The 25,810-nt window shown below is 34.8% G+C and overlaps 4 protein-coding genes across 8 annotated transcripts; 1 reads left to right on the top strand and 3 right to left on the bottom strand.

Annotated features, from left to right (window-relative positions):
• Positions 1-423: 423 nt before the first annotated feature.
• Positions 424-4,563, bottom strand: LOC7457921 (protein ALP1-like). Its single transcript, XM_002311112.4, has 2 exons — positions 3,981-4,563; positions 424-1,662 (listed from the first exon to the last, which is right to left on the bottom strand). The coding sequence occupies exons 1-2, from the start codon at positions 4,144-4,146 to the stop codon at positions 605-607; spliced, it is 1,224 nt and encodes a 407-aa protein (XP_002311148.1). The 5' UTR covers positions 4,147-4,563; the 3' UTR covers positions 424-604.
• Positions 4,564-7,730: 3,167 nt separating this feature from the next.
• Positions 7,731-9,354, bottom strand: LOC7457920 (protein SOSEKI 5). Its single transcript, XM_024606877.2, has 3 exons — positions 8,802-9,354; positions 8,570-8,639; positions 7,731-8,421 (listed from the first exon to the last, which is right to left on the bottom strand). Exons 1-3 carry the CDS (start codon positions 9,019-9,021, stop codon positions 7,821-7,823), a joined length of 891 nt encoding a protein of 296 aa, XP_024462645.1. The 5' UTR covers positions 9,022-9,354; the 3' UTR covers positions 7,731-7,820.
• Positions 9,355-14,910: 5,556 nt separating this feature from the next.
• Positions 14,911-18,309, top strand: LOC7457919 (F-box protein At2g39490). 2 transcript variants are annotated; one of them, XM_024606287.2, is made up of 4 exons: positions 14,911-15,168; positions 16,265-17,075; positions 17,171-17,344; positions 17,768-18,309. In XM_024606287.2, the coding sequence occupies exons 2-4, from the start codon at positions 16,287-16,289 to the stop codon at positions 18,128-18,130; spliced, it is 1,326 nt and encodes a 441-aa protein (XP_024462055.2). In that variant the 5' UTR covers positions 14,911-15,168; positions 16,265-16,286; the 3' UTR covers positions 18,131-18,309. The 2 variants fall into 2 exon arrangements, with proteins under 2 accessions (XP_024462055.2, XP_052311137.1); XM_052455177.1 differs by having other exon boundaries at positions 14,912-15,168; positions 17,186-17,344.
• Positions 18,310-18,569: 260 nt separating this feature from the next.
• On the bottom strand, positions 18,570-22,047 carry LOC7457918 (aquaporin TIP1-3). Of its 4 annotated transcripts, none has more exons than XR_008059883.1 (4): positions 21,811-22,047; positions 21,261-21,511; positions 19,205-21,134; positions 18,570-19,065 (listed from the first exon to the last, which is right to left on the bottom strand). XR_008059883.1 is itself a non-coding variant. In XM_002311110.4 (3 exons), the coding sequence occupies exons 1-3, from the start codon at positions 21,941-21,943 to the stop codon at positions 20,760-20,762; spliced, it is 759 nt and encodes a 252-aa protein (XP_002311146.1). In that variant the 5' UTR covers positions 21,944-22,047; the 3' UTR covers positions 18,570-20,759. The 4 variants fall into 4 exon arrangements, 1 of the variants encoding a protein (XP_002311146.1); XR_008059884.1 differs by having other exon boundaries at positions 19,577-21,134; XR_008059885.1 differs by having other exon boundaries at positions 19,771-21,134.
• Positions 22,048-25,810: the final 3,763 nt, after the last annotated feature.

Here is a 25,810-nt window from a genome sequence, read left to right as displayed (position 1 = left end):
TAATTATTTAGCACAACTGTTATTTAAACATTGCATGATGAATACGGTGCAATATATGTTTATATTTATGAAAAGACAGAATCTCGTATAACTTATGTAAATAAATTCAAAACGAGTCAGATTCATGTAATAATTTCTTATCAATGTATCATTGAGTTGCAACCCTAATTCAGATGGAGGGTTCTAAATCGCCTTCGAACACAAGATAGCAAAATCAATACACTTTCAGGAGGTCCAAGAGATGGTCTGCATTTCAGGGCATTTTGTCTCCTACGGAACAATAGGATGTTTCATACCACATAAGCACAATAAGTTGTCTCTGACAAAACAATGTCAAAAGATCAGGAATGCAGCAATTCAACTTGTATTATCAATGGTTGTTAATCATACCATGCAAGCTAAGAGAAACTATCTGAGACATGGTTTCACGAGATTCAAAACTGTTTATGTAAATAATTATTCGAACTTATTAACTTCTGAATACAACTTGAACTGGTTACCCTATAGGAATTAACATCACAGGATTCACAAGAGCTTTTGTTAAACAAATTAGGCAAAGGGCATCCAGCTCTGTCTACATGGGCCAGTAAATAATAACCACTATTTAGGAAGAAAGAGTAGAAGGTGATAATTTTCCTGAAAAGAAGAGAGAAAGGTTATCTCTCACAGCAATGCCTGTCTTGTTGACAGTCTCACAAATTTGTTGCCGGTAATCTGTGTCATGTCGATGAGACGAAGGAAGCTCTTCGACCCCTTTATCCTCCATGTCAATAACAATATTGTGCAACAAGCAGCAAACAAAAATAATCCTTGGCAATCTATTCTTATCAGGCAGCCACATTACTCCATGGATTATCCTCCACATTTCCTTCAGCCTTGCTAATGCAATCTGTGCTACAACTTGAGTTTCAGAATGTCGCTTGTTGAACTCAGCCTGATGGTCTGAGAGTGCATTTTGATAAGGAGTAAGAAGCCACGACAATAGGGGAAAACCTGAATCCCCAATTATATACTCCCCCAATTCCATTCCTTCCTGAAGCTCTATTTTCTTCCCATTTAGCCTTTTCTCTTCCTCGCATAGCTTGTAGAAACTCGAGTTCTGAAGCACAAGTGCATCGCTTAAACTTCCTGGGTACCCAACAATTACATCACGGAATCTCATGTCAGGGTCCACTATTGCTTGCAAGAGCATGCTATGGTTCTTCTCACGATCAATCCATACATCATTTGATCGGTCCACTGTAGGCAGAGTCATGACGATGTGGGTAGTGTCGATTGAACCACAGCAATTAGGCAGCCCACATATTTTCTCAAAATTGGACTTAATCTCTTCCATCTCTGCTTCAGTGGAAGGCCAACAAAGATGGTGCAGGCCTCTTTCTTCCATTGCTTCCACAAATCGCCAGGTTATTTGAGAAACAGTTGATTGGTTGATCCCCAACAAATCGCCAATGTTTGACAATGATTCTCCAGAGCTGAGCCTCCTAAGAGCCACGGCTACTTGGTCAGTTACAGACAATGGCTTCCCATTTGAACCAGTGAAGTTTGATTGCCTGGCCCTCAGGTCTTCCTTCACAAGGGAGCAGATATAGTTGAATGTCTTTCTCGATATTTTGAAAAAAGATTCAAATTTCTTCGAGTTATTTGATTCTGAAGAGGGACCTAAAAGTGGAGATAGAGAAATCAGTTATCCAAGTGATTTTCCAATCATCATGCATCAAAATTTCCAAAAGAACAATAAACTCATGAGATGTTTAGGCCAATTTGCCAAATGAACGGATTTTCCAACTGTAGCATGCTCAAGAAGTACTGAATCAAACACATGGTAAAGCAATAAACTCAGATAAATGCAGAACAAATCTAAAGTCAGAAGAGCAGGTTGAACGGCATTTTGTCCATGTGCAAGAAGCTTCACGTGCACAAGTATCATGTCTGCCAAAAATTAAACTTCTTGTCGTTAATTGATCTCACCCATTCAACTCTGGGCATTTCAGGGTTACAAGTATTTAAAATTACCGAATCCCTGACATCATGCTGAAAAACTTATAATGACACATTGAGGCTTATGGTGGACGTGGACACCCCTAACAAAAATGCATGCTGCCAAATGCCAAGCGCCAAGCAACTTTTGAACATAGACTGGAATACACGTAATTTCAAAGTGCTTGTAAAACATCAGGTGCAACCATCTTGATATGTTAGAGGATAAAGATATTGTTAATATCCATCTAGAGGCTAGACATAAATACATGTCCTTTAACTACAGATTTAGGATTATGTTGGTGATAAACTTCATAATCTTCTCTGCCTCGTCAGATCACCTTTAGCAGCACCCCTTCCTATGAGGCTGGTTTTAATGATATCTTTGGCAGTGCATGCCATGGCTCATTTGATATTTCACAGTAATTTCTCCCAGTTAAGGATGTATTCATGATACAAGAGACACCATATAATGATTTTATAGCATTGCATCATCTAAAAACATCTTCTTCCTCGAGGATCAAGAATGTGGTTGTAAGTGTGGAATGCACAACTATATGGTTAATTGCCGAATACCTTATTTACCACACCTCAAATTCGCAGTTTAGCTCTATCCAGCCTGTGTCCTAACATAGAGAATTTCTCTCTATGGTTTGCATCCTGTGTCCTAACATAGAGAATTTCTCTCTATGGTTTGCATCACAATTTTAACATAGATTTGCTTTTGGCCTTTTTTATTTCTAAAATGCAGTCAGTTACAAAGTCAACCCTCCTCTGTTCTAACAGCTCAGGCTAGTGTAGGGGCTGGGATTGGATAAGTTTTAAATTAAAAAATCATTAAGCAAGTAAAACAGGTTCACTTCTTGATACGGATCATTCTTGGTACATGAAATAAACCAATTAGCATCAGACTTTCAAAATGCCCTTTCTAAGTAGACCCAAAAAAAAGTCGATAATCTGCATTTCACGTGGAAGCAAGTTGTTATAGACTGTATGATACCCAAGCAAGTACATACAACGGAATTCCTACATTGGGAAAATTATGAATAGTATTTCAACAGATACAAGAAATAAAAATGAAGATGAAGAAGCATGAGCATCATCACAAACTAGAGCATTCACATTAGCAGCTTAGCTATGCAGCCTGGATGAATAAAGTTTGGGTTGATTGGGAAAGATCCTAGGTTCTTGTTGTTCAGTAACGAAAGAGGGTGCATATGCACACGCGAACATTGGAATTAATCTCATACCTATATACTGGATCGACCCATTTCCAGTGATCCTACCAAAAGCAGATAAACCTAACCTCCAAAACGCTAAAACCCAGCTCACACATTGAGACTGCAAGCATTGCATAGACTAAACTGAGGCTCAATAGGAATCACATTGAAGGAGAATTGCACGATAGTAAATGTGTGTGTGTGTGTGTTTTCCAGCAACTCACTTAAAGAAGAGAGTATTTCATCTTTATTACAAGAACCCTTTAAAATTGTCACTCGTCCAACTAACAATCTAATCATTGAGAACTGGACATGATCAAAGAACTAAAATTCTCGCAAAAACAGCGAGCAACCTAAATATTATACTTAGAGACACCAGTACATCCAGAACAAGCAACATCAACGTAAGAACAACAAAAGCTTAACACAGCAAGTAATCTATACAAGGAAATAACAGTAAAACACATATTCAGTAGCAATACATTCTAAACAAAACACAAGCACACCAATTAGTAAAATAATGCACAATACATATATCCATCAGTGGGCAACATTATTATCAACCAAATTACCTTAAACTAAATTTGACCCATGTCATAAAAATTCACAAATGCAATAAAACCTGAACAGCAAACCCATAAACAGCACCCTGATATACCAATAAATAGATAGATATATGAAAAGCTACATACGGAAACAATCACGATAAATTAACGAAGGTGAAAAGAAAAGGAATAAGAAAAAAACATAGCACAAATACAAAGAATGTGTTGTGTGTACCAGTAATCCTTTTAGAGAAATCGTCATCCCACCAATCTAAAGGGCGCTGAGATTGGGGCTGCAGTGAAGACAAAGCAGAAGCAGAAGCAGAAGCAGCATCGAAGACATTTTGGTCAACCTTCTTCTCTGCTTTCTTTCTTCTCTTGAAGCCTCTAATGGGTCCCATTAAGAAAAACCAAACAAGGAATAATAAAGAAAAGAAGAAGCAAAGTTTCAAAGAATTAACATAAGGGATTATACAGATGGATGCTGAAAACAAAAACAAAACAAAAAAAAGGTTTGTTCAAAGCATGCAATATTGATATATTGAAGAGAAGGAAAGGGAAAAAGAAAAGATGGTGGTGAAAACACAAGGAAATAGGCTTTCGATGAAAGAAAGGCAGCCCGGCCAATTTGAGTATAGAGTGATAGACGTGGGGGCTGAATCTTTTTTGGTTTTGGTTTTGGGTTTTGGTTTTAGAGGAAAGACAATGTAGCAAACAGCAATACAAGTTACAAGGCGTCCCTCACTGCTTTCTCTCCTCTCTGTCTCCCTCTCTCTCTCTCCGCTTCTATTTTCTTTTCTTTTCTTTTCTTTTCCTTTCCTAATATTTATTCTTTACGATTCTCTTTTTATAGTCCATTGTATTTTCGGTTTGATTGATTTACCACCTCGACATTGATTAAATATTCTATGGATTGGGTTTTGGACAAAACATAGTATTTCGGGCACTGCTCGTTTAATGTTGTCTCGACTTTCAAACCCAATTCTATAACAGAAATGTTTGAGGCAACATTTTTTTCTTAAAATAATAATAATAAAAAGCTATTCATCCTTTGTGGCAGATGATCAAAATAGGCATCTGCTCATGATAATCTCCCCAATAATTGGTGAATCAAGATTCAGGGCTGTTTTTGTTTTTTTATCTTTCACGAAGAAAAATATTTGTATTATTATTATTATTATTATTGAAAGGGTGATTTGTAACTCGAACCGTAAAATAGTACCGTTATTAGTTCCTTAATGAAGTTACTGATCTATATTTTATTTATTTATTTCGGAGAAAAGGTTCGAACACAGAATCTTTTGAAAGGAAAGAATTATATTGCGAGTCAAGGCACACATACTGGCTACTAATCTACATTTAATTAGTAGATTTACACGGAAATCTAAATCTTTTTGGCCAAATATCTAATACAGACTGTGATATCAAACGTATTATCTCCGGCCATGTGTACGTTCAACTTATCCAGACCTCCACTTCATAGATATCATGACAGCTAACTTCATCGACCGAGTTAGATTAGAATCATAAATAAACACGAGTTGATCGCCATGAAGAAAAGCGAGTAAAATAGAATTTGGACAGAGGTTAGTTTGGTAAACTCGATCCAGAAAAATTTAATTCTATTGTCTGTGAATTTGGATGCATTAACCGTAGTATCGAACTGTTGATAGGAAACATAAATCACATGTGCCACTGGCGGCTTGTTCTGTGTTAAAATACAAATTCACAGTGATATGGTCGTTGAGTTATGCTGATATAAACATTGAAATGTCGGGACAAAAACTAATCGAAGAAAAAATAACACCATGAGAGGTCCACCGAGCTAGTTTATATAATTGACGGAGTTTGTCATTCGAAGACATTTCAAAGAGAGGGACTGATCGGACTTGAGATTAAGGGACGATGAAGTTGAAAATGATGCTGGCCACAGCCCGCGGGAGACGACGAGGGGCATTTCTAGTTTTTTATTTTCTACTTTCTCGAACCAATTGACCTTTCTCTCGGGTTGTGACTTTTATATGTTGTTTGGAAAATCAAGATTCCATTAGAAAATGAAATGATTTTAACATTATTTACATAAATTTAGTATTTCTAAAGCATTGAGTATTATAAATAAATTATATAACTAAATGGGCAGTTTGCTTTAGATTTTACCTATTAAAAAATGATCTCCCTAGCAGCCTTCTATTACCCTCTCACCCTTAGCTTGAAATAAGTTTTTTTTTTAAAAAAAAAAAAACGAGGACAAGTTGGATAGATGATATATTTTTATTAATTTAAATCAAGTGAATTATATAATTTTAAAACTTGTCTCAGATAAAAGAATTCAATTAACAGATCAAATAAATTCAATCTGCTTAAATAGTTTAAATTATTTTTAGTATAAAATTAGTCCCCACAAGTTGTTAGCCAAATGATTTCAACCGGGAAAAAAAACCCAAGAAATTAATACACTTGACTATATACAAAAAGGGAAGTACTTCTAAAAGGACAGTATTTTTTTTTTTTTTTTTTTTGTCTATCTTCGAGAAGAACATAGTTTTCTAGAAAGCATGGTCAAATTAAATTGAGATTGATAAAACCATACGAGGTAACTAGCCGTATGAGACTAGATAGTTTGATATATTTTTCCTTGGTTTAGAAAAGACTAAATAGGTGGACAGAGTTATGCCATGAACCGGAACAGATTTTTTTTAATATTAAAAAAAATATATTCTCAAATGATAATACAAGATAATTTAGATTAAATTTACTAAAAAAACGAGCTGTAATATAAAACTAAAATAACTTGTAAATAAAAAAATAAAGAGAAATTATAAAGCTCGAGGCTTATTAATTTAATATCAAAAATAAAAACAAAAAAAATAATATCAAAGAAAAAAACTAGAGTCAACTCGGACTAATTTGATGAATTCACTACATAATATGAGACTGGAATTAAAAAAAATCAAAAGAAGGACATAGTAAGAAAGGCCAAAGCTCAATACAAAAAACATGAAAAAAACTTGAGTTAACTCAGGTTAACTTTACTAACTCACCCTCATAATAACCAGACAGAAAGAAAAGTGAAAAAAATAACAAAACTCAGGGGCAAATTATTTAATGCAAAATAATAAAATTAAAAAAAATAAAAATCATGAAAAAAATAAAGGAAAGCAAAAATATGATTCAACTCGGGTTAACTAGATTAATCCGTCATTCGCGACATGAAATAAAAAAAAAACTTTCAAAAGAAAAACCTAGTACAAAAAATCAAAGTTAAATAAATAAATATTAAGAAGGAAAATACAAGGTAATTCGGGTTAACTTGATTAGTTCATATATTCAGGATAACCTAGTAGAAAGAAAAGTAAAAAAATTATCTGGCTTAAGAGTCAAATAACTGAATGAATGATAAATAATGAAATTATAAAAAAAAATTAAACAAATTATAATTAACTGAAATAAATTTCATTCCAGGTATAAAATCAGGATAATTAAAAAAAAAGGAACAAATGAAGCCAAGTGCCTCAATTATTATTTGGTTCAGAGAAGGCCAATATTCTGCAATTATTTTAGAAAAAAAAAAATTATCTCTGGCCAGTCAAGAGCCAGTAAGTAATTTGATGGGAAAGGAATGACCATAAGAAAATAATAAATAAATAAATAAATTTGCCACTTGCTTATGGAATTGTCGAAATTTAGTTGGAAGGTATAATCTGTGGATACTGCCTGCATCTTCGCGAGTAAAGCATGAAAGAAATGTGAAAACTGGGCATCAAAAATCAAGAATTCACGTGAATACCCCATGTGGAAAAGGAGTATACAGATCCTAGCTACGTTTTAAATGAAGCTGTATAATGATTAAGGAAGTATGTTCTTTTTTTTAAAATAAAAACCAATTCCTCTGAATTTGAACAAATTAATTATTTGGATTTATCATTTATCTGTAAGATCTACCTTTTCGACGTATGAGATTATTTGGAAAATGAATTTGAAAAACTGACCGTACAAATTTAACATTTCTTTACTTTAAATAGATGAAAATTGAATCCGAAATATCTCCATAAAAAGGGGAAAAAATTACAAGCCATTAATTCTTATTCGAGAACCTCTTTGATCCGCACCCCACCAACTTCATCAGAACCACAGATGGCTTCATTCTTCCACTCGGACAATCATTTCCTACTTTCTCATATTTAATAGTCGCCGACGACCCATTTTCCTCCACAGACCTTTCCAAACTCTCGAAGGCTTTTGAACTAGATTTGAGTGATAGTTGAGAAGTCTCCTCCTTACTTCCCAACATAGTGCTAAGCCCTCTGTGCCCAATTTCTCTAGTACCATCAATTTTCACTCTTCTATTATCATCTGTCTGTGTTGACACGTTATAAGTACCCTCGCCAGCAATTTCTCCAGTGATTTTGGCCTTGTAAACTTTGTATTCTTCAAGGTCATCGAATGTAGTCCATGAACGGTTTTTCCGTCTAATGGCTGGAGAATTCGAGTCCTCGCTTGAGCTACTAATAATGTCCGAGAAAACTTTGGAGGTTCTTGATGATGTTGTATCGTACCGAAAGCTCAGAGAGGTTTCTAAGAGTAATGATCCTTTGAGAATGTATTCATGACCACCACAAGGGTGTATAGAGTCAGTTTCGGACAAGTCCTGCCACACAAATCCATTTTTGTACCTCCTAAAAATGAATCAGCACAAGCATGCATTATTGCTGGGAAAATGAATGCGGCCAAGCGAACCAGAAGTCTTAACACATCAATATAGTTGTTTTATTAGTTTTCTTACAATTAACTAACCGAGAATGATTGAAAGAACGATCAAGTTACCTTTTGGAGGACCAGGAATACATCCTAGCCATGCCTTGACCTCGGAGATGGTTTAGCCTATCTGTCACGTCTGAAAAATTGGGTTGGAATTAATTCATACAACACACACATAGCAGTATACGTTCAACATTAATGTGCTAAAGGGATCTTTAACTTTCAAAATTTCAAGAAAAAATCTCTTCATAAACACAAACACGCACTGTGTGTGCTTTTCTATGAATGGATTTACCACCTTTGAGTTGAAGTCCTTGGGGAGAAGATAGAGGGACTTCCATGAAATGAGGATGCTCAAATTGGCCATTCCGTGTGAGATAGTAAACCACAGCTACTTTCAGCTCAGATTTTGATTTTGGCAGGATCGTCATCTTGGTTCTGTCAGGACTTGTTTCCCTGTCTCGATACTTGTTTGCCATTGATAACTCTCTTCTATCTGTGGAATTGGTGGCAGCCATTACGGGGATCAAGAGAAGCAACTCTGACAGTTGAAAGGTTTAGGCAACAACAGAATTTGATATAAGATGGAGAAGAGTTACTGATCAGTGTATGGTATTCAATGGTTTTGACTTTCGAGTGCTCGAGGCTTTGAAAATCTTGAGCTGGCAAAGAGAGACGTGGAAGTCTTGTTCAATTGAGGGAACAAATTGGAGGAAAGAATGGAAGTTTGTATAGCTCGAAGGTCTTGGAAGTTTGGATGGAGACAATTTGACCACCTTGCTACCAAACAGAGATGGGAATATCATTAATGCTGTCCTATTAATTATATGTAGATGAGGCAATGAGTACATGCCACTAGAATTAGGTAAAGTCTCTGGATAATAAATGAAAATAGTATAGAGCGAATTCACGAGACAATTAGTCATTAAATTTAGGGCCCAGTGTAAAAATGTTTCCTAAGAGCACTATCCCTTGCAATCTGGTCACGGACGACATTGAACTTTACAAGATCCTAATTTCGATATTCACAAGTCAAAGGCTAGCCCGTGAAAACATGAAATGCGTATCAGGGGACAAAACTTAACAGTTTACTACGAGTTCCAAACCGAAAGCCTGGACATACGGGGGCCAGTATAGAATCTTCTAGCTTCAAGCAAGAAATACACCCTGACTTGCAAGTCACTCTTACCTCAGCCTCACATATTATATCTACAGTTCATCCTATGTAGTTGAAGGTCCTTAGAGACCCCATGCTAGATTTGGGGCAAATAATGCCATGGTTTGTTCTTCAAGATCAGGATGCTCCAACCATACCTGGTTTTCGCAAATATGCTGGAGGGATTTGGGAAGCCAGACGTGCAGGAGGCAGGGTGCCGCGGGTCGCTTCTGTAGAACTTGATTACGCACAATAAATAGAAGCCTGTTTTAAGACACCAGCGTAAAGATGTTCACATTGTCCGCAGTTTCAAACACAAGACAGAGAACTGCTAGTGCATCAACAAAGTGAACCTGCCGAGTATTGCGGATCAAGCTGGAGTTTCTGATGCGCTTCCTGCCAGCCGACAGCAATGCTAAGGATCTTTACTCTTGAACCAGGCGGAATTCAACTGACATTAGATCTAACTATTTCCAATCTTGTTGGGAGTTGAGACAGAGAAAGGACTTTCCATGCAGCTAAGAAATGAGCAACGAATTTTGATTTTGAATTAATAAAAATATCCAAGTTATGATCCAGTGCATTCAATTCAACTGATTTAACAGATTAACTTGGAATACAACAATATAACAACTAGTGCCTATGACTGGTCCAAAACAGATTATACTGGAATTCATAGAGACTCCAGCAAAAATATAAAGTAAGCAAATCTCTTTGCCTAGGTGAGTAAATCAGAAAAGAAAAACAAATTTAGAAAACCACTTATTTAACTTGTATTGGAATCTCTTGGATCAGTAGTTTGCTTCTTTGGGCAAGCCGTAGAAATGTGTCCCTTTTCAGTTTTCACCACATTCATAGCAGGTCCTCCTCTTCATCTTGCCACTGCTAATGCTCGGCACACCATCATTGACTTCATCACACTCGTAGCCATAGGCAGAGCACTTGATTGGATGTTTGCTTCTGCAACTAATAGGCTTTTGACTCCCTGGAGTTTTGCTCCCTTTTAGGAACCACACAACTTACCTTGATGGGTCTCCCACAGAAAATCTGCTGATCCAACTTTAGTGCCTTCATCAATGAGGCATTGTTAGAAAAATCAACATGACCATAACCACGGAACCCCCCTGTTTCCGAAACGTATAGATGATATTTTGCAATCTGAGAAAAATTTCTTCAGGCCATCGTCAGTTATATCCCATGACAAATTTCCAACATAGATCCTGTTGAAACCCTCCACAATTCCTGGGGCAAAATTGGCACCCTTGTTGGCTCTAGTTGTCCTGTAAGGCTGAATTTTCAGATAAAATCCGCCCCTGAAAAGTATTACAAGTTTTATAAGCATGTTGAGGGGGTGGGCCGTTGGCGAACACAAATAATGGACAGGTTAGTAAAATGTTGTTTTTTAGTTACTCGCATGTCAGATCCATCAAAAACCAAGGCCCGTTTGGCAGCAGCTTCAGTCTGCATGGAAGAATTGCAGTAGAATCAACAAAAGAAATCAACCTAGTTAGGAGAGAAGTTTCAAACTTTCACAGTTCAAAATATTGGAACTTCATTTCAGTGCATCTTAACATCTGTGTGCCTCTCCTAGAATCAACTTAATCAAAGAGTTATCTTAGCATTGCTCTGATTCCATCCATGATTTATGCTTTAGCAGTGACTCCTTCACAGTAACCCACCAGTTCCTATTTTTTTATCAATTTCCAGCATTGTGGCCAGCGACTATGATAAATCGGACAAAATTTGATTCATGGTGATCGCTTAGTTTTATAGGGAAGCAGATTTTCCTGCCATCAAATTTTCAGCTTTTCAAACCCAGAAAAGAAGTGAGGATCTTTTAATGAAGAACAGTGCTAAGATTTTAGTGTTCTTTAAATCTAGATAATGGTAGATACCTTGAAACTAATGATGGCAATTCCTCTAAATTTTCCACTGTCGGGAAACGTCATTCAACACGAAACACAGAATGTTAATGGGTCTAATTGTTAGCCCATTTATATACATTTTTTATGGGCTTATGTAGAGCACCTGAGCCCATATATCAGGGTGGGCTCAGGTTGACGCCCGAACCCGTCATGGTGCATCAACCATTTGTTCAGATTTGGTTTGTGAAAATAAGTTATGGTATTATTATGTCTTTAATTTCAAAGTCCACAAATCATAGTACAAGAAGCTGTAGAAATCCAAGAGGATTCAATGCATAGCCAGACATGAGATTCTGAGCAAAGTTTTGATGAATCTCATAATATTTTCGCCCTGCAATTTGATCACCTTGAGGAGCACTTGACATGTTCTTGGGACGTGTTATGCCATGGGTCATATAATTTTTTTAACCTTGAGAAAAATAAGATATTAGAAAGTATAAAATTTGATATACACTGATTTTTAAAATATTTACCTAGAGATATGTTGAGAGATTATTTTTAAAAACAAATATTGAGACGAAACATATTAGCTTAACACGGGCTAATTATTATTAACCTGCAGAACTAGTAATTCAATGTATGAGATCGTGATAATCTTATGAAACTCAAATCAAAATAAAAAAAGAAACATAATTCTAATCAGCCAAGTATTAAAAGCTAAAAATGAGAAGAAAAAACATTTCATTAAAAAAAGGACAAAAATGGTATTTTTAAGCGAATAAAAATATCATGAAATGAACATAACATGCCTATATTTAAAAAATTAATTTAATTTTTTAAAATAGCTAGATTTAACAAAAAACGATAAATTTAAAAACTCGAGATAACTCAATTTATTTTTAAAATTAGTAAAAAATCTTATAGAAAGCAAAAAATAAACAATGGAGCTCAGTCTCCAATTAAATAAAACGCTAAAGGATAAAATTAAAAAAACACACGAGCTTGAACAAATGGTAAAAAAACAAATGAACTCGGGCGAATCGCAACTCGTTAAATCACTAACCTAATCTCAATCAAAATGTTTAATTCAATGTTGAATGATGAAATCTATAAAAAAAAATATCAATTTTTTTTAATCAAAGTAAGGAAATAGCAAGAAAAAATGGAGAATGGAATCATAAAAAAAATCAATTTAAAAAATAATTTTAGATAAAATAAATCAAAATTAAAATAATAAATACCAAACACGATTGATTAAAAAATTTAAAGAATGATGAAATTAAAAATAAATTTTAATTATATGAAATAATTAAAAAAATATCAATTGAAATAACAAGGATTAGATTCAAAGGAAAAATAAATTAAAGGGTTGTTGTGAAATTTTGAAAAGTAAAACATGAAAATTGAGGATAAAAGATAAGAAAAAGAAAAGCAAATTGGTGCCAAGCCATAAGAAATTATGCCACACGCGCCGTTTAAAGAGGTAAACCCCGCTGTGACAAATCAAAAAACACTAAGGATGCCTATTTTTTGCAACCAAAGCAAATTAGTAGGGATTTTTTTTTATTCAAAGGGCAATAAGGTCATTTTTCTGTATATTATGAAAAGTTAAATATAAAAAAAAACCCTAAATCCAAATTATTATTTTTTTGCTTTTAAAAACAATTAAGTAATTATATTGTTCAAAGAAAAATATAGAAAGACCAAGTTGCTTTCTAGGAGGTAAAGTAAGGAAATCTTGATTTTAAGAACTATGAGGTCATTTTATTGTGTTGTGAAAAGTAAAATATTAAAAAAGCTTATAGACCCAATTGAAATAATTTTTTTTTTAAAGTAATTCAGTAATTATATTTTGCAAAAAATATAAAAAAACCGAGTTGCTACCGATAAGTACGAATAAGCCCTCATAAGCAAAGTAAGAAAATCTTGATTTTAAGAACAACAAAGTTATTTCATTTTATTGTAAAAAGTGAAATATTGAAAGATCTTCCAAACCCAAGTTAAATAATATTTTATTTTTAAAAATAATAAGTAATTACACTATAAAAAAAAAAAGATCAAATTGTCCCTAATCAAGTCTAAAAATTAATTCACCATGTAAAAATATTCAATTACCTCTAAAAGAAACTTAATTTTTTTAGAACAACAAAATAACAATCACTTTTTTTTAATCGATAATGAATCAAGATATTTCTACACTTCTTTTTCTACGTGCTTTAGATTTTTGTTAATGTGAAAATGAACAAATAACCTCAAAATACCTTGTAAAAAAAAAAAGACAAATAAAAAAACCAAAGTCACGAGGCCTTTCGTCTCAAATGTCTCCTTTCTAATTTCCATGAAATCTTCTCCTGGGCCCTAAACAGAGCTGGAATAGTTTTATTGGATTTGGATCTGGAGACGGGATATTGACTATTGAGTATAGAGCTTGACTTTTCTATCCAGCATTAAAAGTAGAACTGACGTGTCGTTGAAGGTCATGCTCTAGGTACTTGCTCAAGGCTCCCTGCCCCCCATCCCGTGTTCAAGAATCACAAGGAAACAAAACAAACCTGTCTTTCTACACGTGGTTGATAGATACTAGATGTGATGCCCGTGCCATGCGCGGGTTTATGACATGTTGGTGCATTATCGTAAATTTATAAAAAAATTATATGAAAAAAAATTATTGCAATCTATAATATTTTTTTTAAAAAAACTATAAATCTAAATTCTTAACTAACTTAATATTAAAAAAATATAATTAATAAAAATAATTTTAAAAAAAATCATAAAAAAACAAAAGGAAAAAAACCAAACCGGAAAACACTATAGCAATCTATAACGTTTCATGAAAAAATCTAAAGTTATAATTCTCAACCAGCTCAATATTAAAAATAATAAAATCGATAAAGATAATTTTAAAAAAAATCATAACAAAAAAAATCATATGGGAAAACACTATAATAATCCACAGTATTTTTTTTTAAAAAAACTACAAAACTAAAGTCTCAATCATCCAATATAAAAAATATATAAAATTGATAAAAATAATTATAAAAAAATATAAAAAAAGAAATATTGTAGCAATTTAAAACATGTAATATAAAAAAAGCTAATTACTTTCCCACACCTTTTTGGTTAAGATAATTTAAAAAAATAAAAAAAGAAGAAGTGAATTTTGAGAAAAGAAAAAAACATGTAAAACAAAATAATAATAATAAAAAAAACATGTAAAGCAAGCTGATTACTCTCCCACAACTTTGAGAGTATTGATTAATTAAAAAAAATAAAAAAAGAAGAAGTCAATTTTGAGAAAAGAAAAAAACATGTAAAACAAAATAATAATAATAATAAAAAAAAACATGTATAGAAAGCTGATTACTTTCCCAAACCTTTTAGAGTATTGATTAATTAATGTAATAAATGCATTTGGATTGGAATCGAACGGACACCCCTGTAAGAGATGATGTCCTTCACTGTAAGTAACTAAATCATCAACATAAAGTACAGTACTGGACACCATTGTTTCTTTCTGAACTACTTCCAGTTCTACCAAAAAGCAAGGAAAACTCGGCATGTTCAGCTTTGAGAGAACCAGATGGGTCTTCTAGATATGTTCAGCCAGGGGCATCTTCAAGAAACCTTTGACAGACCACTTTAAGGTATCATCACTTACTAGTTCTTTCTTTTACGTTTCTGTTTGTTTACGCGGCGCACCGTCTTCAAAGTTCAAAGCATGTAATGGATCATTGGCAATTCTCTCTGGCCTTGTTTATTGAGCGAACTGGAGTACTGGGTTTTCTTCATTCTTCCATGATACCAGGGATCTTGCATTTTTTAATAATTCCCTTTTTTTTATCCTATTGATTCTCTAAATGGACTAAAAGCATGTAAATTACTTGCACAACTAGTCATATTAAATAAAAACTTGTGAAGGTAGATGACGGTTTGTATAAAACTATAAATAAAATCTTTTAAAATATTTAAGAAATTTTTTTTTTTTTATGTATGTTTAATAAGTGAAGTCTTAAGCCATTTTTATTTTATATGTAGTTATGGTCTTTTGTTAAGTGTGACTAATTTTGTTTCATAAAAAATAATTAATAAATATATTTTATTTATTCTTAAAATCTTTTGCTAAGTGTAGATCTTGAGTTCTATCGGTTCATTTGTTCTTGTGTCTTTGTTGAACTCTTTGAGTTACTATTAGTTTGGACTAGGAAGCAGGACTGGATTTTCTTACTAGCTCTATTTATCTCATTGAATACTTGATCTATCACTGCTTAATTCTTTTTGTATGAATTAGGCATCGAGTGTATTAGTATTGACGTGTTCGAACCTCTAGAAACAATTAAATAATATTATGTCAAGCTCATTCTGAAATGGTCAGAGGAAGCTATTCCACTAGACAACGATAACTTGACTCAAAGAAGAATTTCCCTTGTGTATGCATTGAGCAACGGATTTTCGTGAAAGATGGTATGCGTTGACCATATTATAGGACAATAATTGATGAACAACTTGCAACCTCAACGAGGCTTTATATATACATCCAATATAGTAGATGGCTAACATGCATAATATTTGCAGTCTGCCTATGTGAGTGATCTCTTGCCTTTTGCCACAGGAGCTTACTGTTCTGTTCTACTGGATTTTGCATGTACTAGTTAGTTATGTTGTTTGCGCTACTATTGTTAAAGCAGTCTGATTAAAATGAACTGAAACAAGACTAATTTTGATTTTCTTATTTTTGAACAGGATCCTTCTTACAGAAGCCAATATGGATGATTTGATCAGTAGTTTACCAGATGAGATCCTTTTCCGCATCTTTTCTTCACTCCCCTTTGAATCCGCCGCACAAACAATTTTTCTTTCAAACCGATGGAGGCTTCTGTGGGAGACTGCTTTAGTGCAACATGGCACTGAAGAGGATGTTGCTAATGCAATGTCTGGCTTCCTTGCCAATTTTGATGAGAAAGATCCATCAAAGAATACCAGGAAGTTTCGGTTCCACTTTTGCAACGGTAGTGTCCTCTTGGTTATCATTGCACGTAATGGCAGCCTTCGTCTCCATTTCTCTACTGGGAAACAAGAGTTTCCTCAGCAATTTGGCTTGCAATTAGAGTTCAATCATCAAAACCTAGCCAGCCAACCATCTCCGTCTTCCTTTTATGTTAAAAGTCTTCATCTGATGTCAGTGACCTATCTTACTAATGAGGTAGTTTCTTCCATAATGACAAACTTTCAGATTCTTGAGACCTTGAAAATCACTTGCTGCAATTGTTTGCAATCTTTAAGTATTGGCTCTGATACAAAGCTTTTAAGCTTAACCATTTTCGACTGTCCACAACTAAAATCTCTCCACATCAGATCTTATAAGCTTCGCACTTTCCGCTATCGAGGACCGCTACCTTGGTTTAGGCCTGAATATCACTTTAACCTGGCTGATGCCTTGCTTGATTCCAGACAAGGCCCTGGCTACAGAAGCTTCTCTGGCCGTGACTTTGACTCGGTTCTATTGACTATAAAGAATGTAAAAGTGCTTACTCTATGCAAATGGACTTTTGAGGTATACTCTAATCTTGGTTTTGATCTTTAGTCTTTCTTGTTATGCAAGTTGTGAATTGTTTATTTTGACTGTTATTGTAAGAAAGTAAGTTCTAGGACTTTTTGCTGCAGGCGTTGATCTGCCCATCGCTATCCACATTATTTGCAGATTTCCAATTCTATAATTTAAAAGAGTTGTGGTGGATTGATAATTCAAACGAAAGATATGACGGGGAAGCTTTAATCTCTTTCCTGAAATTATGTCCTTCATTGCAGCAACTCTTCGTGACAGTAAGTGTTTTACGTATATACAGAGGTCAGACTTTTTATTTCCTTCTTTATGACGATTTCCAGTTGAGTATACCACAGCAACTTCTTTTATGAATGTCTTTTTGATGTACATTTGGACAAGCTTCTAGACAGCATTATCAAGGCTTGTGATCTCCGAGACATATTGTTCATTGACAGGTTCTATTTATTTTTTTTAAAAAAAAAACAAAGCTGCAATGGGCTTGGTATGTTGACAGAGATTTTACTAGTTCCTAAGAACTGCAAAATTTCCGATATGAACTTAGCTTTATTCCAATACCAAAAAAAAGCATATCTAATAGATTAAAACCTTGATGAACTTGTGTCCAAGGGAATTAAATTATTTTCTGAAAATTGTTTTTCATATCTTAAACTACGATTAAGAGGTTTTATATCGCTGTGCAGATTGATCCTAAAAGCTACTTCATGAAAAGCAGCAGTAAATATTCTATACGAGCGGGCAGGAATACACAACTGCATCATCTAAAACTGGTTAAATTAGACGGATTTGAAAATCAAGCAGATGAAGTACTCTTGGCAGAACGTATAGGAAAGGTTGTCACTACCGAGCCACTTATCCTAACATCATCAGATCTGATTTGCTTGCGAAAATTTGTTGAGGTAAGCTCAAACCAATCAAAGCAGAACAGTACAGACAAATTGGAAGAGGTAGCGCCCCAGTCATGTGAAAGGAAGTGTTCTTATAAATTTTTGGAAGTTCAGGATACGAAGGAACTGCATCCTAAACATGTTCATATGGGTCTGTGAACTCGGATTCTGTGCATAAATCATATTCTGTTACTTACACTTATTTTCAAGTTAGCCACCTTTTTTTCGTCCATGAGGCCCTGCAGAATCTATAATGCAGAGGTTTCGTTCTTGTAAACAATGAGGACGCCAGTTTGTTTGAACAACACTTTATGATATGTTTCCTCCATGTTGTCAGAGTTTCAGTTTCTCACGAGTTAAAAAATTTAAAAGGAAAAATGCACTGATTTGGATGTTCTTAATTAAGAAAAGGTTTGCTTCTTTAAAGCTTGTCCCTGGCTTCTATCTGTCTATCAGTGATTGTTAATTTGTTATCCGTTCTCGTTTCACTTTCAGAGTTCTAGGATAGGTTTCTTACTTATTTAACTTGAACAAATCTTGATATGACATCTAGTATTTATGTAAGCCAACAAAAGAAAGAAACTTTCGGGCTGGATGATTGCAAAGCAAACAAAATACTTCCATTGATTCAACAAGTAAAAGACAACACGGTCTTAGCCTACTGACACCGAATCAGTGGAAATAAGAAGAATACAAAACCTTCAACAAAACTACAAAAATTCGAAACTTCATCTCTCTTTCATCTGAAAGCGGAGAGATATTTATATCTTAAAAAGGGACGCAATTCTTAGAAATCGTTAGTGGGAAGTCACGTTATCATTCAAGGGCAGCTATGGCGGCAACGATCACCGGACTGAACCAGTAGACTCAGTGGAGAATCCAATTCTATCTTGCCGCAGCAGGACCCAAAGAGACTGATAAAATGTAGGCACCAGCTATGAAATCATTGCAATAGGTGCAGTGATGTCCAAACCTCCTTTCTTTGGATCCTCTGCTGTGGCAAACACGGCGAAGACCAGTCCAGAGGTCACCACAATCACAAACATTCCATCACTCACACTCACACCTGATGATAGAGAAAATGCTGATACTTCCTGCAGTAAACAAAGTTTAAATTGGAATCAGGGATTAGTCTATTAAATAAATCAGAAAAAAACGTAAACTGTGTGCTATGCTACTTCTGGCCATCGCATCAAAATCAGCCCTTAAAAACCAGTAGCTAAACCGCAGTACCATATCCAGACTAATCATCATCGTCTGTTTTAAACCTATTGATACAGACAATGAGACCACGCTGTAGGTGATTGTTGGTACGAGCTTTAGGACAAACAAGAAGATAGCTGCTGTGGTGGTGATGGCAGTAGTGGTAGCGGAGGAGCTGACATCGGTAGTGTTTGGTGGGAAGGAACAGAATGTGGATTGTGAAGGAACATTTAGATACTAAAATGCGTGTATTTAGACAGAGAAGAAGTATATATATCGGGGAGAAAGTAAGGGAAGGACATGCAGGGTAATTCTGTTCGAAGAGCTCTTTGTTTTGTTAGTTTGTTGGATTTCTGAGAGAGGACATGGTAAGGGAGGGCGAAATCCATAAAAGGCTTCAACTGATAAGAAGCTACGTGTTAGGCCTTGAAAGTGCTTTGTCTTGCTAAGATCCCCAAAATGTGATCGACTTGGTTTACATTGACCAAGCTTATACGGGAATCCTTCATTATAATCCTGACGTGATGAGTAAAACAGTAACAGAAATAGCTACAGTACAGCTAAAAAATGTTCTTGTTACTATGTTATTATACCACCTGTGAAACACGGCAGTCCTCACATCCAAACTAGACACTCTTTTGTACACAGACAAGCCTGTCTTTATTGTTCCAACTTTGATAGATGAAATATTGAGATCATAAGACATGTAGATGTCATAGGAACCAATGCTAGTTAAATATTTCGAAACTCATCCTCAATGTTATGAACATCTGAAGAATTAGTAGTCCTCAATTTGAAGATGAGCCTGTGCAATCCAACTCAAAAACCTGAATGTACGGTACAACACCTGCAAAATTGCCTCATTCAATGTTGTGTTAATTTCAATATTGAAGGAGCCAAATCTTATACAAGCTGGCAGGAGCACACAGTTGCAACATCTAAAACTGATAAAGGATGGATTTGCAAATCACGAGGATGAAATCCTCTCGGCCGAATATATAGGAAAGGTGGTCACCACTGAGCTTATCAATCCTAGCATCGCGAGATGGGAATTGCTTGCGAAGTTTGATTTAGGCATCCTCAATCCAGCCAAATCAGAGCAGAATAGACCACTTGGAAGTGGCAGCACTCAGCCATATGAACATAAATGTTCTTATAAATTTGATGAAATACAGGATAAGGAGTGATGTCTAGGGTTTGGTGCTTAAAACCTTGTCCTGGGCTTCTTTCTGTTAATATTAATGCTTATAATCTGCATTTTTTTTTCACTTACGGAGTTTTGGTATTGCTTTATTACTCCTTTCACTTGAACAACTTTCTGTTATGCCCTGATATGATTAAATGTGTCCAAGAAAGTCAGTCATCGAAAGAAGAGCTTTCAGACTAAATTTTTTCAAAGAAAACCAAACATTTCCATTGATTCAACAGGTAAAACACAATTAAACAAGGAACCATCCACTGCTGTAAAATAAGTGGAAACAACAACAATGCAAAAATCAACAACCAAACTACCGGAAATCCCAACCTTATCCCTCCCTGGTCTAAAAGGGGAGAGAGATTTAAATTTCAACAAGGGATGCAATGCTTAGAAATCATTGGTGGGAAGGGGCTCATGTCCACCACTGCCAATGAAAATGTTGTCATAGACAAGGGCAGCAATGCCAGCACCAATGAATGGACCAAGCCAGTAAACCCAGTGGTTAGTCCAGGTCCAGCTCACGACAGCAGGACCAAAAGAGACAGCTGGGTTCATGGATGCACCATCAAAAGCACCACCAGCTAAGATGTTGGCACCAACTATGAAACCAATTGCAATAGGAGCAATAATTCCCAAATTTCCCTTCTTCGGATCCACCGCTGTGGCATACACAGTGTATACTAGTCCAAAGGTCATCACAATCTCAAAAACTACAGCGTTCCATGCCCCCACCCCTGATGATAGCCCAAAAGCTGGTGTTTCCTGCAGTAGAAAAAAAATAAATGAATCAGAATGGTAACAAAACCGACTTAGGCCTGCTATCATGCTGGTATTCTAGATTGGCATTAAGCTGTTCAACAGATTTGTATGCTTAAGTTAATGTCTTACCAATCCACCGGTGGAGAACTTAAGAAGCAAGCAAGCAACAACAGATCCTAGCAACTGTGCAATCCAATACAAAATGCTCCTCAACAGAGTGATGTTTCCTCCAATAAGGGCACCAAAGGTCACAGCAGGATTCACATGACCTCCAGAAATGTTAGCACCAACCGAAACAGCCACAAAGAGTGCAAATGCGTGTGCCAACGCGGCAGCTACTAGTCCAGCAGGAGTAGTCGAAGCACTGTCGGTCAATTTGTCTGCCAAAACATCATGCCAATTAGTCCCTGTCATGAGTGAGCACCTTGCAGGAAAAAATAATGCTGCCTGTTGTTTTCAAAAGGTAAAATTGCATTTCTTTTCCATTTTATCATTTGACTTTTGCGGGTCAGCTTCTCTAACGATGGAATTGCTTGTCAGTATCAATATATTACCAAGTATTTCTTGCCTGGCAATTCAATGCACAGAGTTATATGATACTATGATCTAATTTATCCACCCTGTAATCAAATACTATGAAATGTGAAACAAAAAAGAGCAACTAGAATTGATATCTTACTAAAAGCCATGCCAGATCCTGAACCGGCAAATACAAAAATAAGCGTGGAGATGAACTCTGCCAAAGCAGCCCTCAGTGAATCTGGATGGCTTGCCTCTCCAGGTGTTCCAACTGCAATTCTATTGATAGGCATTTCGTTGAATCTGAGCTTAGTTTCTACTTTTGTTCAAGCTCTATATTTGTTTTAGAAGCTCTCTTGTCGATTTTCTTTCTTAGTTATAGCTAGTCTTGAGGGACACTTAGCCTTTATATATACCTGAAATAACGGCTAAAGAACTGGTCCAACCGGTTACCTGGTAAAACATCAAGACCAGGAGGGAGAGGCATTTTATTAAGGCGACATGACGGTGACTTTACAGCTAGTAAATAGGACTTGTGGGTTAATAAGGTGGTGACACGTTTGTGGTGGAGATTGAATTTAGCTTGGCAAGGAGGAGATTTGCGATCGCCGACCAAGTGAGGTGGCGGGCCCGCTAGCGCTATTGTGTACCAGGCCAGTCTTTGTCACTAATTAATTGAGTAAACTATAACTTAGTCCTTGTTGTTTAATAAAAATAATAATTAGTACCTATACGTTTATGAATTTATATTTAATACGTATATTTTTTCTAATTTGATTATAAATCAGTGATTTTGCTAATCTCATGTTTTTTCTATTTTTTTTATTTCTTAAAAATTAGAGTAAGTGAAAAAGAATTATGTCAAATAAAGAAATTAAATTCATAGTCATGAGACCTAACTCAAGGTTTGCCCGACCTAAAACTTTGATCATGGGTTGGCAATTCATTTTTTTTTTAACTAAAATGAAGTTATCTTATTTTTTTAAATAAAACAACTTTGTTTTATTTTATTTTTTACCTAAAACAATATTATTTTAGTAAAAATAAGTCATATTAAAATGAAAATCCGACTCGGGCCATGCTCTAGATCGACAAGTCACTGGATTGACATATGCTGGTCGAGCTAGATTTAATAATTATGATTTGACTACGGAAAAAGATGTTTTTGGAATAAAAACTATGGCGTTAGTTATCATACTATAGGAGCTAATTAGTTGGCTTTGATAAATTAAAGGGACTAGCTTATAATTATTAGCTCCTAATAAATATTTTTCTGGTGTTGCGGTTCTACAAGAGATGGGCGGCAAGTTTTTGGACTCGGACAGGGACCGCCGACCTTTGAATATTCAAAATCAAACGTGTTTGTTTTAGGTGATGAGCTCGACGGATCACATAGCTGGCGGTTTAATCTCGTCGACTCTAAACTATATATATATTTTTTGGGTACATGTGAATTATTATCGGTAGAAAAAGAATGCTACGAATTTATGTGGACGGATAGTTTCGTCCTGATCATGGAAGATGATTGAGCCGAAGGAACACAATAGGTTATAGTTGGTTGGGTGGTAATTAATTTTAAAAAAATAATATAAATTTTATTTAATAATTTAAATTATCGATTGACATATTATTAGAATCTGGTTAATTAAGTGGCTACAAATTGAAATATTATAATTTTTATTTATTTGATAAAAATTAAATGTAAGATAGCATAAGTTTATGGAAGTTTATATTAAAAATAATATAAATTATATTTTAAAATTATATTTAATAATTTAAATTATTAAATTAAAATAATTTAAAGATTTATACGGACAGAGAGTGTTTTTTTTGTAAGCTTCGATATTAGCTAGCAACTAGGATGAACAAAAATTCTTGGACTCTACATTGAAAACCCGTGTGGTTGCTTGTAGTGGGAGATGGAGGACTTACTTCTTGACAAGGCAAAATATAATTATTGCGAGAAGCACTTCCTAAGAAACGAATGATTGGCTGTGGGATTAAAAATCAAGCAGAGAGGATACTAATAAAAAGAACTATCTAGATGGTGATCTAGTGATAAGAACTTGGGATCAAGAGATTTATTTTCTCTGCGGTTTCAGTTTCGAGCCATGTGGTTGCTCATATGATGACCACTGGAGGCTTACATGATCGTTAACTTTAGAGCCCGTGGGATTAGTCGAGGTGCGCGCAAACTGGTCCGGATACCCACGTTAAACTAAAAAAAATAATAATAATAAAAAAAAAGATTATTTGCGGTTGCGCTTCAATCTTCGCTTCATGATTTTTTTTTAATTTTTTAATTTAAGAATAATTTTTTTATATTTTTTATTGTTTGGATATGCTAATATCAAAAATAATTTTTATAAAATAAAATAAATATTATTTTAATTTATTTCTGAGTAAATGTTTTTAAAAAATAATAACTACTACACTTTCAAACACCGTTTAAATTTTTTACAGATTAACTTTTAATTTTTTTATTTGAGATAGTAGCGAAAAGTGAAATCTAGTTTGAACTTGAGATATCAACTAGACGATAATTCATACTTTCTTTCAAGCTTGTGTTAATTAAAGAGTTGATTATTTGATTTAAGCAAGATCAAGCGGAGCTTAGGGGGGTGATAATCTGATTTCCATATTGGAACACTTATTATTTTTTCTGTATGCATCGTGAAGGGGAGGTGCATGGGACGCATTAATCTCTGTGATGGAGTGGTTTTATTTTATTTTTTTTATTTTTAAAAGCCAATCACGGGTCTTGGTGTTAAAGGAGTGGGTAAGGTACTTTGTTGGAGCCATGGAGTGTTCATGCTAATCCATTACTTAATTAGCTATATAAATCCAAAATAAAACTTAATGATTCAAAGTCCATAGCGGATATGCCAATGATCCTCGAGGCACGAATCCCATATTAGGTAGAGGCTACATGAACATGCGGTGGGGAGGGTTTGCCCTCTAATTAATATCTTTAATTCTTAGAGCGCCATGATCCGAACTCCGAAGAATCCAAGCACCTAATATTTAAACAATTCAATAGGGTTAGGCTGGTCGAACTTATAAAATTATTCGGCAGAATTTTCACTTTAAGATTTGTCATTACACCATGCAATTATGCAAGGGGTCCAGCAAACTTGTTATTAAATGGATACTAATTTAATCTAATAAGTTTTATTTTTTGTTAATTAGAAAAAAAAGAAATCTTTGCGAGGCCCCCATTTTGACACGAGGTGAGGGCAGCTCTCAATTTTTTATTTATTTTTTTGCATATCACTCTCATTGACTGATTTTATCATGTGATAAATTAAACAAATCTACGAGCACCCTTCGAATTATTATTCTTTGTTTGCTGCCGGCAAAGGACAACATCATCAATTCTCATAATTGGACCGACCATTTCTTCCATGCCCACAGATCCAGTTTCCCCTTCATCATCTCACGTCACTTGCCATGATTGAGATCTGTCCTTCTTGTTTTTTTTTTAATCATGGATATCCAGATAAATTTATGCATGCTTCACCTAATCATTCATAATCTAAAATTAACAACCAGCGATCAGGACTCGAACCAGCGAACCAAAGGCCTTGCATTCCTCCATTGTCATTCCACTCCACGGACACCATTGCATGTCGTGAATAGAAACCTCAAATTTGTATGGGCTAGGCTCTAATCGTGGCTGCGTGTGAGCCCATATATGACTGGCTAAATTCCTAATTAGAAACTTTCAATTTTGAACAAGGTTGTCAAAAACGCTTTTTTGACACGACACGGAACATACAATTTAAACTTGATTCGTAAACTCGAATCGTAAAATTAAAAGTAAAATTTTTAACTAAAAATCATAAAATCAGAAGTAAAATATTTTAACTAAAATCGTAAAATCGCAAGTAAAATATTTTAAACAATACAACTATCCAAACATATTAAAATACATAATTCAAATAAAAGTAAAATAAACAATACAAATATCCAAACATCTTAAAATACATAATTCAAATAAAAATTCATACATGTCCATAGTATTTCAATAACTCAAAGTTAACACACCTAAAACAAACAGTCTGTAGGTGTGTTATGTAAACTAAACACACCCTCATTGCCTTTGTCTCCCTCATTATTCCTAAAACAGTATAGTTAGAGATGTTTACTTGCAAGCTTTC

The sequence above is a fragment of the Populus trichocarpa genome, chromosome 8 (genome assembly GCF_000002775.5).
Source record: "Populus trichocarpa isolate Nisqually-1 chromosome 8, P.trichocarpa_v4.1, whole genome shotgun sequence".
Taxonomy (NCBI): Eukaryota; Viridiplantae; Streptophyta; class Magnoliopsida; order Malpighiales; family Salicaceae; genus Populus; species Populus trichocarpa.
Note: the sequence above shows the minus strand (reverse complement) of the source record. Positions and strands in the feature narration are given on the sequence as shown.

What these genes read in the sequence shown, in the direction of transcription:
- LOC7457921 (XM_002311112.4), bottom strand. Translation starts at nt 4,146, where the DNA reads ATGGGACCCATTAGAGGCTTCAAGAGAAGAAAGAAAGCAGAGAAGAAG. An exon ending in TTTCTCTAAAAGGATTACTG is followed by an intron (nt 1,663 to 3,980) that starts GTACACACAACA and finishes CTCCACTTTTAG; the next exon opens with GTCCCTCTTCAGAATCAAAT.
- LOC7457920 (XM_024606877.2), bottom strand. Translation starts at nt 9,021, where the DNA reads ATGGCTGCCACCAATTCCACAGATAGAAGAGAGTTATCAATGGCAAAC. An exon ending in CCAAGGACTTCAACTCAAAG is followed by an intron (nt 8,640 to 8,801) that starts GTGGTAAATCCA and finishes CCAATTTTTCAG; the next exon opens with ACGTGACAGATAGGCTAAAC. An exon ending in TATTCCTGGTCCTCCAAAAG is followed by an intron (nt 8,422 to 8,569) that starts GTAACTTGATCG and finishes ATTCATTTTTAG; the next exon opens with GAGGTACAAAAATGGATTTG.
- LOC7457919 (XM_024606287.2), top strand. Translation starts at nt 16,287, where the DNA reads ATGGATGATTTGATCAGTAGTTTACCAGATGAGATCCTTTTCCGCATC. An exon ending in TATGCAAATGGACTTTTGAG is followed by an intron (nt 17,076 to 17,170) that starts GTATACTCTAAT and finishes AGTAAGTTCTAG; the next exon opens with GACTTTTTGCTGCAGGCGTT. An exon ending in TGCAGCAACTCTTCGTGACA is followed by an intron (nt 17,345 to 17,767) that starts GTAAGTGTTTTA and finishes ATCGCTGTGCAG; the next exon opens with ATTGATCCTAAAAGCTACTT.
- LOC7457918 (XM_002311110.4), bottom strand. Translation starts at nt 21,943, where the DNA reads ATGCCTATCAATAGAATTGCAGTTGGAACACCTGGAGAGGCAAGCCAT. An exon ending in AGGATCTGGCATGGCTTTTA is followed by an intron (nt 21,512 to 21,810) that starts GTAAGATATCAA and finishes ATGTTTTGGCAG; the next exon opens with ACAAATTGACCGACAGTGCT. An exon ending in AGTTCTCCACCGGTGGATTG is followed by an intron (nt 21,135 to 21,260) that starts GTAAGACATTAA and finishes TTTCTACTGCAG; the next exon opens with GAAACACCAGCTTTTGGGCT.